At 34.7% G+C, this 14,520-nt stretch overlaps 1 protein-coding gene across 4 annotated transcripts in view; it reads right to left on the reverse strand.

Moving 5' to 3' along the window:
* The window catches only part of Sfmbt1 (Scm like with four mbt domains 1), a 139,999-nt gene that overhangs the window by 66,139 nt on the left and 59,340 nt on the right, over positions 1–14,520 (reverse strand). For all 4 annotated transcript variants that reach the window (XM_046452845.2, XM_046452843.2, XM_058582135.1 and 1 more), the window contains exons 2-3: positions 5,176–5,331; positions 1,627–1,721 (exon numbers count right to left, since the gene is read on the reverse strand). In XM_046452845.2, coding sequence (XP_046308801.1) covers positions 1,627–1,721; positions 5,176–5,203 — 123 coding nt within the window. In that variant the 5' untranslated portion in view covers positions 5,204–5,331. The remainder of the gene's footprint in view (positions 1–1,626; positions 1,722–5,175; positions 5,332–14,520) is intronic.

Genomic DNA, 14,520 nt, shown 5'->3' on the forward strand with positions numbered 1-14,520 from the left:
GAGGGACTGGAGGAGGTATTATTTGTATTCTTGATGACTGCCATTCTGACTGGTGTGAGATGAAATCTCAGTGTAGTTTTGATTTGCATTTCTCTAATTGCTAAAGGTGTTGAACATTTTTTCATATATTTGTTCGCCATTTGTATTTCTTCTGAAAAGTGTTTAATTCATTTGCCCATATATTAATAGGGTTATTTGTTTTTTCTGAGTTCTTTATATAATCTAGACATTAATCCTCTGTCCGAAAAGTAGCTAGCAAAGATTTCCTCCCATTCTGTAGGTCTCTCTTCACATTCCTAATTGCTTCCCTTGCTGTGTAGAAACTTTTTAATTTAATGTCATCTTATTTATTAACTCTTGGCATTATTTCCCAAGCTTTAGGGGTCCTACTGAGAAAGTAGTTTCCTGTGCCTATTTGCTGGAGTGTTGACCCTACATTTTCTTCTAGGAGTTGCATAGTTTCTGGTCAGAACTCTTTTATGAAGGCACTAGTCACTTCCCCAATGGCCTCACTTCTCCATATCACCATACTGGTAATTAGATTTCAACATATGAGCTTTGGGTGGATACAAACTTTAGATAACAGCAAAGTAATCAGATTAAATGAGGTCATAAGGGTGAAGCCCTGATCCAACATAATTAATATCTTTTTTGTAAGAAGTACCAGAGAACTCCAATGTAGGTCTATGCACGTAATTCCCTCTACCCCACTCCCCAGGTTATCTGAAGTCACAGAAAGAAAGCAGCCACCTGCAAATGAAGAAGAGAATCCTCACCAGAAATTGACCATGAACTCTGATCTCAGACTTTCAGTCTCCAGAACTGTTGAGAAAATAAATTTCTGTTGTTTAAGCCACCCAGTCTATGATATTTTGTCATAGCAGCCCAAGCAGACTAAGACAAATATGAAGTAAATCATTTTAAAATAATTAATTTAATGCATTTTAAAAGGGAGCTTAGGGGAAGCAGTTTAAAAGCCAAGTCTAGATATAAATTATTAATAAAATTTGGAGTATTTTCTTACATTCTAGTTATTACATAGGGCAAATATGCTGTCCCTTGGAAAAACATTAAATGGAGCTGTTAGGGAATAATACTGAGCTACATAGGCCACTAATATGCCCCAATGTATGATATGCTTTTTCTTAACAAGAAGGAAATTCCACTAAAATTTCTTTTTTTTTAATATTTATTTTTTAGTTGTAGTTGAACACAATATCTTTATTTTAATTATTTATTTTTATGTGGTGCTGAGGCTCAAACCCAGGACCTTGCATGCTAGCCAAGCACTCTACCGCTGAGCCACAACCCCAACTCTCCCACTGAAATTTCTTTTGATGAGAAAATCAATAATCAATAAAGTAAAAGAAAATAATTTTTTCCACTTATGAAAAGGGTTTTTTGCAAAAATATAAAGGAGCATCCATGACCAGTCAAAGAGGTAAGTAATACATTTTAAAGCAGAAAAAATAAAAAACCATAAAGGATTTTAGAATATGTCAAGTTTTGTCAATGAGAATGGTAGGAAGAAGGAAAAGTAATTTCAACAACTCTGATTCTCTAATGATGACACAACAGCTAAAAGAAAAAGGATAAAACAGTAAAACAATAATAGTTACTGCTTACATGTTTAAAAGACCCATAAGGAACTGCTGTGGCCCCTGTCTCTTCTAGATAGTCTTCCCAGCTTAATTCTACTTCTTCCATACCAGATCCAGCATCTGGAATTAAAAACAAAACAAAAAACAGGTGAATCTCAATTAAAGAAAAATGAAGGTACAAAAACATAAAACTATAGCAATCTAACTTATAAAATTTACTTCAGGACAAATTAATTGAGTTTGCACAAAAAAAACTGAGTAATTTTTTTAATATTTATTTTTTAGTCGTAGTTGGACACAATACCTTTATTTCATTTATTTTTATGTGGTGCTGAGGTTCGAACCCAGGGCCTCAGCCTCACACGTGCTAGGCGAGGGCTCTACCACTGAGCCTCAACCCCTGCCTAAGTAAATTTTTATTGTTGTTTTAATGGCAGTTTCCCTTAGTGCCTACAGTGTCAATGGGTCTCAACAGAACAGAAGTTTGGGGAGACATCAAATCTAAAGTTCACCCTAGTGGATCGTATAATATGAAGATAGTAGGAATATAAAACTATTATATTCATTTTGGCCTGTAAGTTAGTATCTAGTACCAAACATTTAGGTCACTTAATAGATATTTCAAACTTAAGTTTTCAATCTGATTCTAAATGTTCTCTGAAAAAGTTGGCTACGATCTACATACTGTGGGGTCAGGCTCCAAATTCCTCAATAGGACACCCATAGCACAAAAGTTAATAACTAGAATCAACAAATGGGACTTACTCAAACTAAAAAGTTTTTTCTCAGCAAAAGAAACAATAAGAGAGGTAAATAGGGAGCCTACATCCTGGGAACAAATATTTACTCCTCACACTTCAGATAGAGCCCTAATATCTAGAGTATACAAAGAACTCAAAAAATTAGACAATAAGATAACAAATAACCCAATCAACAAATGGGCCAAGGACCTGAACAGACACTTCTCAGAGGGGGACATACAATCAATCAACAAGTACATGAAAAAATGCTCACCATCTCTAGCAGTCAGAGAAATGCAAATCAAAACCACCCTAAGATACCATCTCACTCCAGTAAGATTGGCAGCATTATGAAGTCAAACAATAAGTGCTGGCAAGGATGTGGGGAAAAGGGTACACTTGTACATTGCTGGTGGGACTGCAAATTGGTGCAGCCAATTTGGAAAGCAGTATGGAGATTTCTTGGAAAGCTGGGAATGGAACCACCATTTGACCCAGCTATTCCCCTTCTTGGTCTATTCCCTAAAGACCTAAAAAGAGCATGCTACAGGGACACTGCTACATCGATGTTCATAGCAGCACAATTCACAATAGCAAGACTGTGGAACCAACCTAGATGCCCTTCAATAGATGAATGGATAAAAAAAAATGTGGCATTTATACACAATGGAGTATTACTCTGCATTAAAAAATGACAAAATCATAGAATTTGCAGGGAAATGGATGGCATTAGAGCAGATTATGCCAAGTGAAGCTAGCCAATCCCTAAAAAACAAATGCCAAACGTCTTCTTTGATATAAGGAGTCTAACTAAGAACAGAGTAGGGACGAAGAGCATGAGAAGAAGATTAACATTAAACTGGGATGAGAGGTGGGAGGGAAAGGGAGAGAGAAGGGAAATTGCATGGAAATGGAAGGAGACCCTCAGGGTTATACAAAATTTCATACAAGAGGAAGTGAGGGGAAAGGGGAAACTAATACAAGGGGGAGAAATGAATGACAGTAGAGGGGGTAGAGAGAGAAGAGGGGAGGGGAGGGGAGGGGGGATAGTCGAGGATAGGAAAGGCAGCAGAATACAACAGACACTAGTATGGCAATATGTAAATCAATGGATGTGTAACTGATGTGATTCTGCAATCTGTATACAGGGTAAAAATGGGAGTTCATAACCCACTTGAATCAAAGTGTGAAATATGATATATCAAGAACTATGTAATGTTTTGAACAACCAACAATAAAAAATTAAAAATAAATAAATAAATAAATAAATATTCTCTGAGTAAAGATACTATTAATCATGTTTTAGCTTACTACCAAAAAAGAGTGAAGTTATCCTTTCCCTTCACATCCTATATCCAATCCATAAAAAATTCTGTAGCTACCATCTTTAAAACATTCCAAATCAAATAATTTCTCATCCTGTCTATTACTATCTCTAGTCCACAGTATCTTTCATCTTTTAATCATACTTAAATAAGAGCTACAATCTTTCAAAGATTACAAGGCCCTACATGAGCTAACTCTTGGCCACATACCCTTGTATTTTATCCCCAGCCAGACATTCACTGTTTCCTGCACTCAGGTGACAATGAGTTCCTTGACATTTTTTAATGTTTTCTGTAAGGTCTCTGCATTTGGTGTTCCCTCAGTTCAAAGATTCATCTTCCAGGAGGATCACACCTTCATTTCATTCAAGTTTCCACTAAAATGTCACCTCTTCAGTATCCATCTAAATGGAGGCTCTGCTTCCATTTTCTTCATAGCATTCATTTCTACTTGACCATATACCATATCTTTTAATCTTCCCTACTAAATCATAAACATAAAGACAGAAATTTTACTTTGGTCACTCTTATATTTCTGTCACCTAGATTCAAAACACCTGGTATATAGTAGACACACAACATATACTTGTTGCATGAGCAATAGATACTAAAAGAAAAATTATCTGCTGGGTGAGCAAGATTCAAATATCTGTAATCCAACAATCCTACTTCATGTAAACTAAAGAGCAAAGACAGTTTTATGTTTGTTTGTTCACTAATAGTCCCACTACCTAAAATAATGCTTGAAACAGAGCAAATTCTCAATAAATGGTTGGTAAATGAGTAAATTCTAGGGGAAGTCATGCTTCCAATGAACACAAGGAGCAAATAAGAGAATATTCACCATAGCACTGTTTGTAATAGTTAAGGACTGGAAGCAATTGGTAGGATGAGAGATAAACTGTGGCAATTCTTTAATGAAATGGTATTATATATGCAAGTGAAATTAACTAACTTGCATTGACATAGATAAATAAAGAACATCAAGTAGAAAAGACAAGTGGAGAATGAAAAGCATAGCTAGAAATAATTTAGGCTTCAAAACAAAACTTTTCAGTATCATGTTACAGGAGTCCACATGTGTGATAAAATGATACAGAACTATATACACTTTAAATCAGTATCAATGTCCTGGATTTTATATCATATTACAATTTTTTGAGGAACTCATGGGAGAAACTGGGTGAAGGGAACATGAGACCTGTCAACACTATCTTTGCAACTTCCTATGACCCATAATTATTTTGAAATAATTAGAAAGTAACCATCAAAATTAAAATACTATTTTAAAAAAGTGTCTTCATAAAAATGACTTACTTTTTCAGCAAACATTATTAGTAGTCTTTAGTGCCAGATTCTTTGCCTGGTGCAGCACACGGCAATGAAAAATAACTACTAACTTCAAAGAGCTTCCAGTTTAGTGGTACAAAGACAAGTCAGACAATGTAACACAGTGAGTAATACAATTGTGCACTATGGAGGATAACATCTGCTCAGCAAAACCAGTACCTGCATCAAGCTGCTGTTCCCCGTTCATCTCCACAACACATGGGTTTATCTCCTCCCCACTCAAAGGAAAGGCCTAATGATTCTGCTATGATTGGAAGATGACTTGCAGGTTTCAAGCGTCTGTCCAATGAGCATCCAAGGGTCCAAATGAAAGTGCTGAAAAATCAAAGAGAATTCATCAACAGCCTGAAGCCAAAGTGTTTACTTGTTCAAAAGACATGACACTTGACTGGGATGAAAGGTAAGATAAAACAAAAACATACTGGCAGAAAAGATAGGATTAGAGGAAAAATCTGACACCTTCTCTAATTTTTTTTTAAATATTTATTTTTTAGTTGTAGATGGACACAATATCTTTATTTCATGTGGTGCTGAGGATCGAACCCAGGGCCTCACACACGCTAGGTGAGAGCTCTACCGCTGAGCCACAACCCCAGCCCACCTTCTCTAATTTTGACAATTCTGTATAAGAGTATATGTGGAGAGAGAGGTAGGAAGGGAAAGAGGGAGAGGGAGAAGGGGCAGGGGGCAGAAGAAGAGGGAAAGGATGGGAAGAGAAACCAAGACCTTGATAAAATATCTATAGATCACAACAAATTAACATGTATATGAATCCTATCCTTAAAACTTAGTGTTACCACTCTTTGTGCCATAATTCCTATCCACAAAAACTTTAATTTTTCCTTTTCACAAAAACAATTCCTAAGGCTGGGTTGTGGTTTAGTGGTAGAGTACTTGCCTAGCATGTCTGAGGTACTGGGCTCGATCCTTGGCACCATATAAAAATATACATCATATATTACTTTATCTAGTTTTCCATTTTACTTCTCTAGGGTATTATGCATAACTAAATTTATCAATTATATTAATCTACAATTATAAAAGAGAATCCCTCCAAAATGAGTTCTAAACCAAATTTTTTAAACAACTTTATTGGAGTATAATTTATATACCCAAATTTTATTTTAAATGTATAATCTAATAACTTTTAGTAAATTTACAGGGTGGGCAAACATCACCATAATCCAATTTCTGTATCCCTGAAAAGAATCTTCATATTCACTTGCAGTTTGTTCCTCCCCATCCCATCTCTAGGCTCAACCAACCACTAATCCATCTCCTGTCTCTAGAGATTTTGCCTTTCTTGGACATCTCACATAGATAGAATTATGCGATATGTGGTCTTTTCTGTCTGGTTTTTTTCACTTAGCATGTTTCTGAGTTTTGCCCATGGATGAATCTATTTATTCTTGCTTGTAAAACAATCTAATATATTATCTATATACACCTCTAACAGATGAGAAAGAATAAGTGAAAAAAGGATTTGCTACAGGAGGGCATGATATGAACTAACTGCCCAGGCAACAATACAAAAAACTATATAAATGGGATAGGTACTTACAAGCACAGTGTTGAGGGTGATATTCTGCAAGATCAAGCAACTTTATATCTCTCAAAGGGTTTTAAGTGTATATGAAAGCCCTTGGTAATTGATTCTCAGAGCAACTTTAATCACTAAGAAAAAGTTATCTTAGATTTTAATGTTGCCCTTCAAGAATAATAGCTACCTGAAATACAACAGCTTCAGATGGGAAATAGCAGTTCTACCAGCTATGCAATCTTACATGTTATCATACTATGTCATTGTTTTTGTCTGTAGAATGAGGTAAGGTCTTTTTCAGATTCTAAAATTTCATTTCATAGAAAAAGTTTTATTAAACTATTATAAGTATGGATGTCCCATTTGAGACAACTACCAGTTATGAACAAAATTATATACCATAAAAGCATTGACATCCACATTTTCTCATAGGAACAACTGACTGAAACTCAAGAGTAATATACAAATCCTCTAAATGTGCTCCCTTTCCTTAGTTTACTTTTTCACCCAAATCTCAGTCAAATCGTACCATTCCATCTACTAATTAATTCACTCCCTACATATTTATCAACACTAGCTCATCACAAACAATTATTTCTGGGGATGAGGTAAAGTCATCAAGAGAAACATAATTCCTATTTTCCTATTTTCTTTCTTTTTTTATAGCTTAGGGATGGAGTGCTTGCCTAATCTACACAAGACCCTGGATTTAATCCTTAGTACTGCAAAAATAAGTATAAAATAAAGAAATAAAAACCCAGAATAACTACCTGTAGTAAATCTTTCAAAATATTTAAAAGTCATTTGAACACTTAAACCATGCTTTCCCCCACCACCTATTATTAATAGTTGTGATCCATATTCGATAAGCCTAGTGATAGTAACTACACTTCATGTTAACGCACCTTGTTTCCAAAGCTAAGATAAAACACTGAGTAAGAGTATTACAAAGGGGGCTGGGGTTGTAGCTTAGTGGTACAGCGCTTGCCTAGCATGTGTGGGCACTGGGTTTGATCCTCATCAACATATAAAAATAAATAAATAAAGTTATTCTGTCCATCTACAACAAAAAAAAATTTTTTTAAAGAGTATTATTTGGGATATTACAATAATGTAAGAGAGCCATGCACTGTGAGCACACACCTATAGTCCCAGCCACTGGGGAGGCTGAGGCAGGAGAATCACTTGAACCCAGATTGTTCATGGGCAGCCTGGTCAACATACCAAGACCCCTGGTATGCAAATACAATCAAACAAAAAAAGATGTCTTTGGGAAAGATCTTCAGCCATGTAATTTAATATGTCTTACATAAATAACTTTTAAAAGGCTTAGGAGGACAGAACTCAGTATAGATTGCTAATATGTATAAATTTATATTCATAAACTCAATAAATATTTACAAGGTAGTTAACAGGAAAATCCATTGAAATATTTGAATCTGCACACTTACCCCTCAACTCAACAGATGTGAGTTCAGCAATGATTTCAAGAATGCTACCAATTTAGTAAATACAATAATTCAGCAAAGCAGATGCTCCATTTTCAGCAAATTTGCCATATTAATTCTGACCTTGACAGTAAAGATTAGTAATAGAGTCAATATATTTTGTTTCCTAATAGTAAGGTTTCTTAATAGTAAGATTTGACCATTTACGCTTAACAATAGTCTATCATTACTTCTTGACCTTGCACAGTTCTATTTTTTACAGACTATCTAAATTTCAAATCGTGTTTCTATTTGTCAAATATCAAAGTTACTTGATTGTTTGGGGCAAACATCTTCTGTTTCAGTTATTTGTTGCTTTTATTGTTTTTAACACAATGCTACATGTCCGACTAAAGATATTAAAAAATAAAATCTGATAAAGTCAAAGTTTTAAAACATCTTAGCCACCCCTACCATCTAAATTAAATCTGACCCTAACTTAACTTTTTCATGATTCCGTAAACTCAACACAGGGCATACCTCAGTTAAACAAATTGGTACTAATAAATCTATTAAACCACTAAAAGTTTTTCCTTTAGGAGTCTGGAGTTTTCTATGTTGTCGAAGCCAATGTACCACCATACCACGCTGAACGTGCCTGATCTTGTACAATCAAACAAAAAAGATGTCTTTGGGAAAGATCTTCAGCCATGTAATTTAACATGTCTTACATAAATAACTTTTAAAAGGCTTAGGAGGACAGAACTCAGTATAGATTGCTAATATGTATAAATTTGTATTTATAAACTCAATAAATATTTAATTTCAGAAACTATGTTATCCAGGCTGGCTCTGAACACCTGGGCTCAAGCCATTCTCCTGCCTCAGCCTCACCAGGTATCTGGACTACAGGCATGTACAACTGCACTCAGCAAATCACAGCAAGTTCTAAACAAAACCTTGTACTTGTACTCAAGATTAACCTAAATTGAGAGGGAGGGAGGAAGGAAGGAAGGAAATTATGGAGCCAATAGTTTGAAAAGATTATTTTGAACCAATAATGACAAACAAATAAAATATAGCACAAGATAACAATGTCCCTTGTATGGCCATTAAAAACTAGGTTAGAGAAATATTTTTCCTTCCAATCAAAATTCCAAGAGTATTTTATACTGCTTGATAAGCTAATTTTAAAAGAGAAAGTGTATATCTTTTATAATGAGGCAAATTTCTTCTATCAAAATATTAAAATAGAATAAATTATTAGCATAAGAAAAAATAAATACATCATCAATAAAGTAGAATGAAGATGAAAAATATATCCAATTTTATAAGGAGTACAGTACATGATAAAAATGGCATACCACATCACTTGTGAAGATACAAATAGTGTTAATGAACTGGATTTGGAGGAGGAAAATAATTAGATCTTTGCTTTACACTACAATATAAACAAACTATAGGTGAATTAAAAGAGGAGAACATGAAAAATAAGATTTAAACCAAATTAAAAGAAAACATAAGTGAATATGGTTAGAATTTCAGAACAGCACAGAATTCCTTAAGCAAGGAAGCCACAAAATGGATACATGTAAATAAAGAAACACTTAAAACTCCCATTTGGTAAAAAGAACCTTGATTTAAAGGACAAACTATAGAACAGAAGAAACCATTTCTAGCATATAACAAAATATGAATAGCCATAATAAAAAAACAGCACCTATAAAGTAAATAAGAGACTTATTTAATCTAATATAGGGAAGAATTTTCTTTAAAGGTCATGTACAGTCAGGTGCAGGGGCACATACCTATAATGCCAGCTATTCAGAAGACTGAAGCAGGAGAATCGCAATTTTGAGGGCAGCCTCAGCAACTTAGCAAGACACTTTCTCAAAATTTTTAAAAATTAAAATGGGCTGAGACATAGTTCAATGGTATTGTGCCCTGGGTATGATTCCTAGTACCACAAAAAAATTAAAAATTAAAAAAAATTAAAAGATGGATCCAAGAACAAGAATTTTAACAGAAGAAATACAAATGCTCAATAATTATATGAAAGTATATTCAACCTCAACAGCTAAAATGAGTTCTTACCCAGAATGTCAAAAATAGAAGATTAATAACATCTAATATAGGTGAAGATGTAGAGAAATGGATGCTGTCAATACAAGATGAAGAAGGTAAATAAATAAAGCCCTTTAAAAGAGAAATTTTACTCTATTAAAAATGTATTTCAATTTTATTCCAATATCTATTTCAGAAAAATAGATATTGGAATAAAATATCTATTTTATTCTGAAATATCTATTTCAGAAAAATACCTAGAGAGAACAAGGAAATAAATAGCTAACAATTTCAAAGAAAAATATAAATTGTCTTCATTTCCAGGGCCAATACAGAAAAACACTTCCATGTGTGTACAAAGTAGCAAGAGCCAAAATGTTGGCTTGAACAAAACAATGTCTGTGTGTGTGGGGGGGGGACTTCAATGTCAATCAAAATTGCATCATATTCACAAGATGAGAATTCAAAAGAATGAAACACTTTAATGAATATAAAGTTTGTGTTGAGGCGACAAAAATGTTCTGGGTATAGAGAGTGATTTTATATAGAGCTATGAAAAATATAGACATATCTGTGAAAAATACAAATCAAAACTACATATTCCTATAGGTACATATGTATGTGCAAATATCTTTATATTATTTTTTTTTAATTCTTTGTGCAGATATCTTTAAATGGTCTAAAAGAGTGTATCCAAATCACTAATGGTGACTATCTCTAGTAAATGAGATGCAGAGGCAAAATACAAGGAAATTTTTGTTTTTTTCTGAATTGATAAGCTTTTCATGATGAGAATATACTCAAAATGTTTACTTCTATGATTTAAATCTCTATCTTTTTTAATATTTATTTTTTAGTTATAGTTGGACGCAGTACCTTTATTTTATTTTTATGTGGTGCTGAGGATCAAACCCAGGGCCTCTTACATGCTTGGGGAGTGCTCTACTGCTAAGCCACAACCCCAGCCCATTAAATTTTTATCTTAAGAAAAACAAGATGCATTTATTAATATGGAAAGTCGTTTATCCATTTTTTCATTTACTGGAAACCTACTATGTTTGTATGTATGTATGATCCTAGTACCACAAAAAAATTAAAAACTAAAAAATTGTAAAAGATCACAATATTAGAGGCACATCGAAAATAGACCAAAATCTCTGACCTCGTGAAGGAAGAAAGTACAGTACTTTTTAAAAATGTGTAAATGACTTAACTGAGTTGGAGTGACAGTAATAGGTTTAGAGTTATACCGACTGAGGGAGAAAGTTTCACTGAAAAGGTAACATAGACAAAGACTTAATAGATATGGAAGGTCAGAACATGCCAGGCAGAGGGAAAAGTCAGCACAAAGATCCAAAAGAGTGAGGTTCTGTGTTCTAAGAATAGCAAACAGGACAGTGTAGACAGTGCCAGGTAAGCAACAGGAATGCATAGAAGAGGGGGCAAGAGAGAAGTCAATTCACACTGTGTGCCACACCCCCATTCCCTGTTGTGAATGCCCCCCACCTTCAACCCTTAAGGAACTATATTTACCCAGTAATTCTAATCCTCTGGTAGTGATAAAGGGTAAGGGTACTGTTAACAGAAATGTAAAATGTTGCAACCACTTTGGAAAAGTCTGACAATTCCTCAAAACATTAAATACAGAGTTAGCATACAACCCATTAATTTCACTCCTCAGCATGTACTCAAGACAATGAGAACATATATCCAAACAAAAACTTGCTCCTGAATGTTCATAGCAGCAGCAATATTAACAATACCCAAAAGACAGAAACAACTCAAATGTCCATCAACCAACTAATGTGGTCTATATAATACAACAAAATGCCTTTCAGCCATAAAAAGAAATAATGTGTACTACATTCAAGATTTCCTTTTTGTTTGTTTGTTTTGTTTTTTAGTGGGGGAGAGTGGGTGAAATACTAAAAAATTATTGATTTTAGTGGTGATGATTACACCACTCTAACAGTTGGTGGTGCTAGCTGATATCACTCTGTATTAAAGGAAAAATCACTGAGCTTTTTATACTCTAAGTAAGTGAATTTTATGGTAACATAAAATATATCTTAATAAGACTAAAAATGAGTACTTACACAGAAGCCAATGACAAATGAGAAAAAAATCTGGTTTACCATTAGGATGTACAAGAGAATAAGGAAGAAAATAATTTAGCAGTTATCAGCTGGTATTATTTAAAGTATTGTTAATGCTTTAACAGAAAAATTACAAATTTCAGCTGTTTAATCCAACAGATTATTTACTTATTTCTCACTCAAATAAAACCAATGTTCCTGATCACTCGCAACTCCATGTAGCAATTCCTGAAGTCAAGAGCCTTCCTTCACATAACTGCCATCTTGGACATAGTCTTCTCAAGCAGAATGGTGGAGAGGGATCACTTACCGGAGGGTCTGCAGGGCCAGGCCTGAAAGTGACAGATCCATCCATCTATCCTCATTCCAGTAGTTAAAATGCAATCACATGATCACATCTAACTTCAAGGGAGGTTGGAAACTATAACATGGTAAGTTCCACCATTAGTAAACAGTGTGTTTAGAATTAGTACTGTCATTCTCCAGAACTTTTATTAAGAGCCAAAATCAGTTATTTAAAGAAAGCTCTTCAAAGCAAAGGTACTAATACTATGATCTGTCATGGAAATCTCCCTCAATTAGTCAATAAATATTTACTTAGCACATATTACCTGCCATACCCTATTCTGGGTAGACAAATATGAAAAATTTGCACTCCTGAATATGATAATCTGGTATGGGTAGACCAAATACATAATATGCATAATATGCTGAAAAAAATAAATGTTAGGGGGAAAATTCAACAAGGAAGGGCAGGAAATAGAACTTTCAATAGAATGATCGAGGTCTTAGTGATAAAGTGGTACCTGAAAAAGAACATTCAAACTCAAAATGCTAAGACCCTAAAGTAGGAACTTGTATGTCATGTTATGAGGCCACCATGGTTGAAGAATTATCAAGTCAGAAACATTAGGGGATGAACTCAGGAAAGTACCAGGGAGCCAAATTATATATGAACTTGAAGGCTGCTGTGCAAATTTTGGCCTTTGGGAAACCAATAGAGGATTTTGAACGAAGGAGGGATGTAATTTGACCTTTTAAAAGGATCACTCTGCCCAGCAACACAAGAAGCTGAGGCAGGAGGATGGCAACTTCCAAGGCCAGCCTCAGCAACTTAGTGAGACTCAGGAACTTAGTGACACCTGTCTCTAAATTCAAAAAATAAAAAAAGTAAAAAGGACTGGAGATGTCACTCAGTGATAAACACCCCTGGATTCAATTCCTATTAGCAAAAAAAAAAAAAAAAAATTAAAATAATAAATAAAAATAAAAGTATCATTTTGCAGCTATGCTGAAAACAGACTCTACATGAATATGAACAGGAAGACCAATTAAAAAGATACTGGAATAATCCAGGTGGGAGGTGCTGGTGCCTAGGAACAAGACAAATGCTGTGTGTGTGAGAGAAAGAGCAGAGTCTGAGTTGAATTCCCTCTCCCCCCAGTTTTTGGCCTGAGCAACTAGAAGGATAGAATTGTTATTTAAAAAGAAAAAAGTTGTTTCAAAAACTTGGACATTCTGATTACTCTTCTCACTACTAAAAGTTTTCTTTTTAAAAATATTTTTTAGTTGTAGTTGGACATGATATCTTTATTTATTTATTTTTATGTGGTGTTGAGGATCGAACCCAGGGACTCGCACGCGCTAGGCAAGCGTTCTACAGCTGAACCACAATTCCAGCCCCAGGAAAATGTTTTTCAATCAATAAAAGTATAATTATTATACCCCTATGTGTGTAGTGTTCCCAGTTTCTAAGTTACTTTCATAGGCTATGCTTCATCTGAGTATAATAAAAACTAAGATATCTAGAATAATATTTAAAATAAGGTCCTCCCCTCCCCCCTTTTTTCTTTTTCACTTTGGGAATCTTCCTGTCAGCTTCAATTCCATCTTAAATTTCACCTTCTTTTAGGTGCACTGGTCAGCCATAAAGACATTTTCCCACATCAATTCAGTAATTTATGCTGCTGTCCCCTGCACACCCTCTTTCCTTTGCAGTACTGGGTGTTGAGCCCAGGGAATTGAATATGTTCAACAAGTCCTCTGTCAGTGAGCCACATTCCCAGTATTTTTTTTAAGAGAGAGAGAGAGAGAGAGAGAGAGAGAGAGAGAGAGAGAGAGAGAGAAGGGAGAGAGAGAATTTTTTAATATTTATTTTTCAGTTTTCAGCAGACACATCTTTATTTTATGTGGTGTTGAAGACCGAACCCAGTGTCCTGGGCAAGCCAGGCAAGCGCGTTACCACTTGAGCCACATCCCCAGCCCCTACCCAGTATTTTTTTTAAAGACAGGGTCTCATTAAGTTGCCCAGGTTGGCCTCCAACTTGAGATCCTTTTGCCTCAGCCACTCAAGTAACTAGGATTATAAACATGTGAC

This window comes from Marmota monax, unplaced genomic scaffold (assembly GCF_021218885.2).
Source record: "Marmota monax isolate L192 unplaced genomic scaffold, Marmota_monax_Labrador192_F-V1.1 WCK01_AAM20220418_F8-fsc00042, whole genome shotgun sequence".
Taxonomy (NCBI): Eukaryota; Metazoa; Chordata; class Mammalia; order Rodentia; family Sciuridae; genus Marmota; species Marmota monax.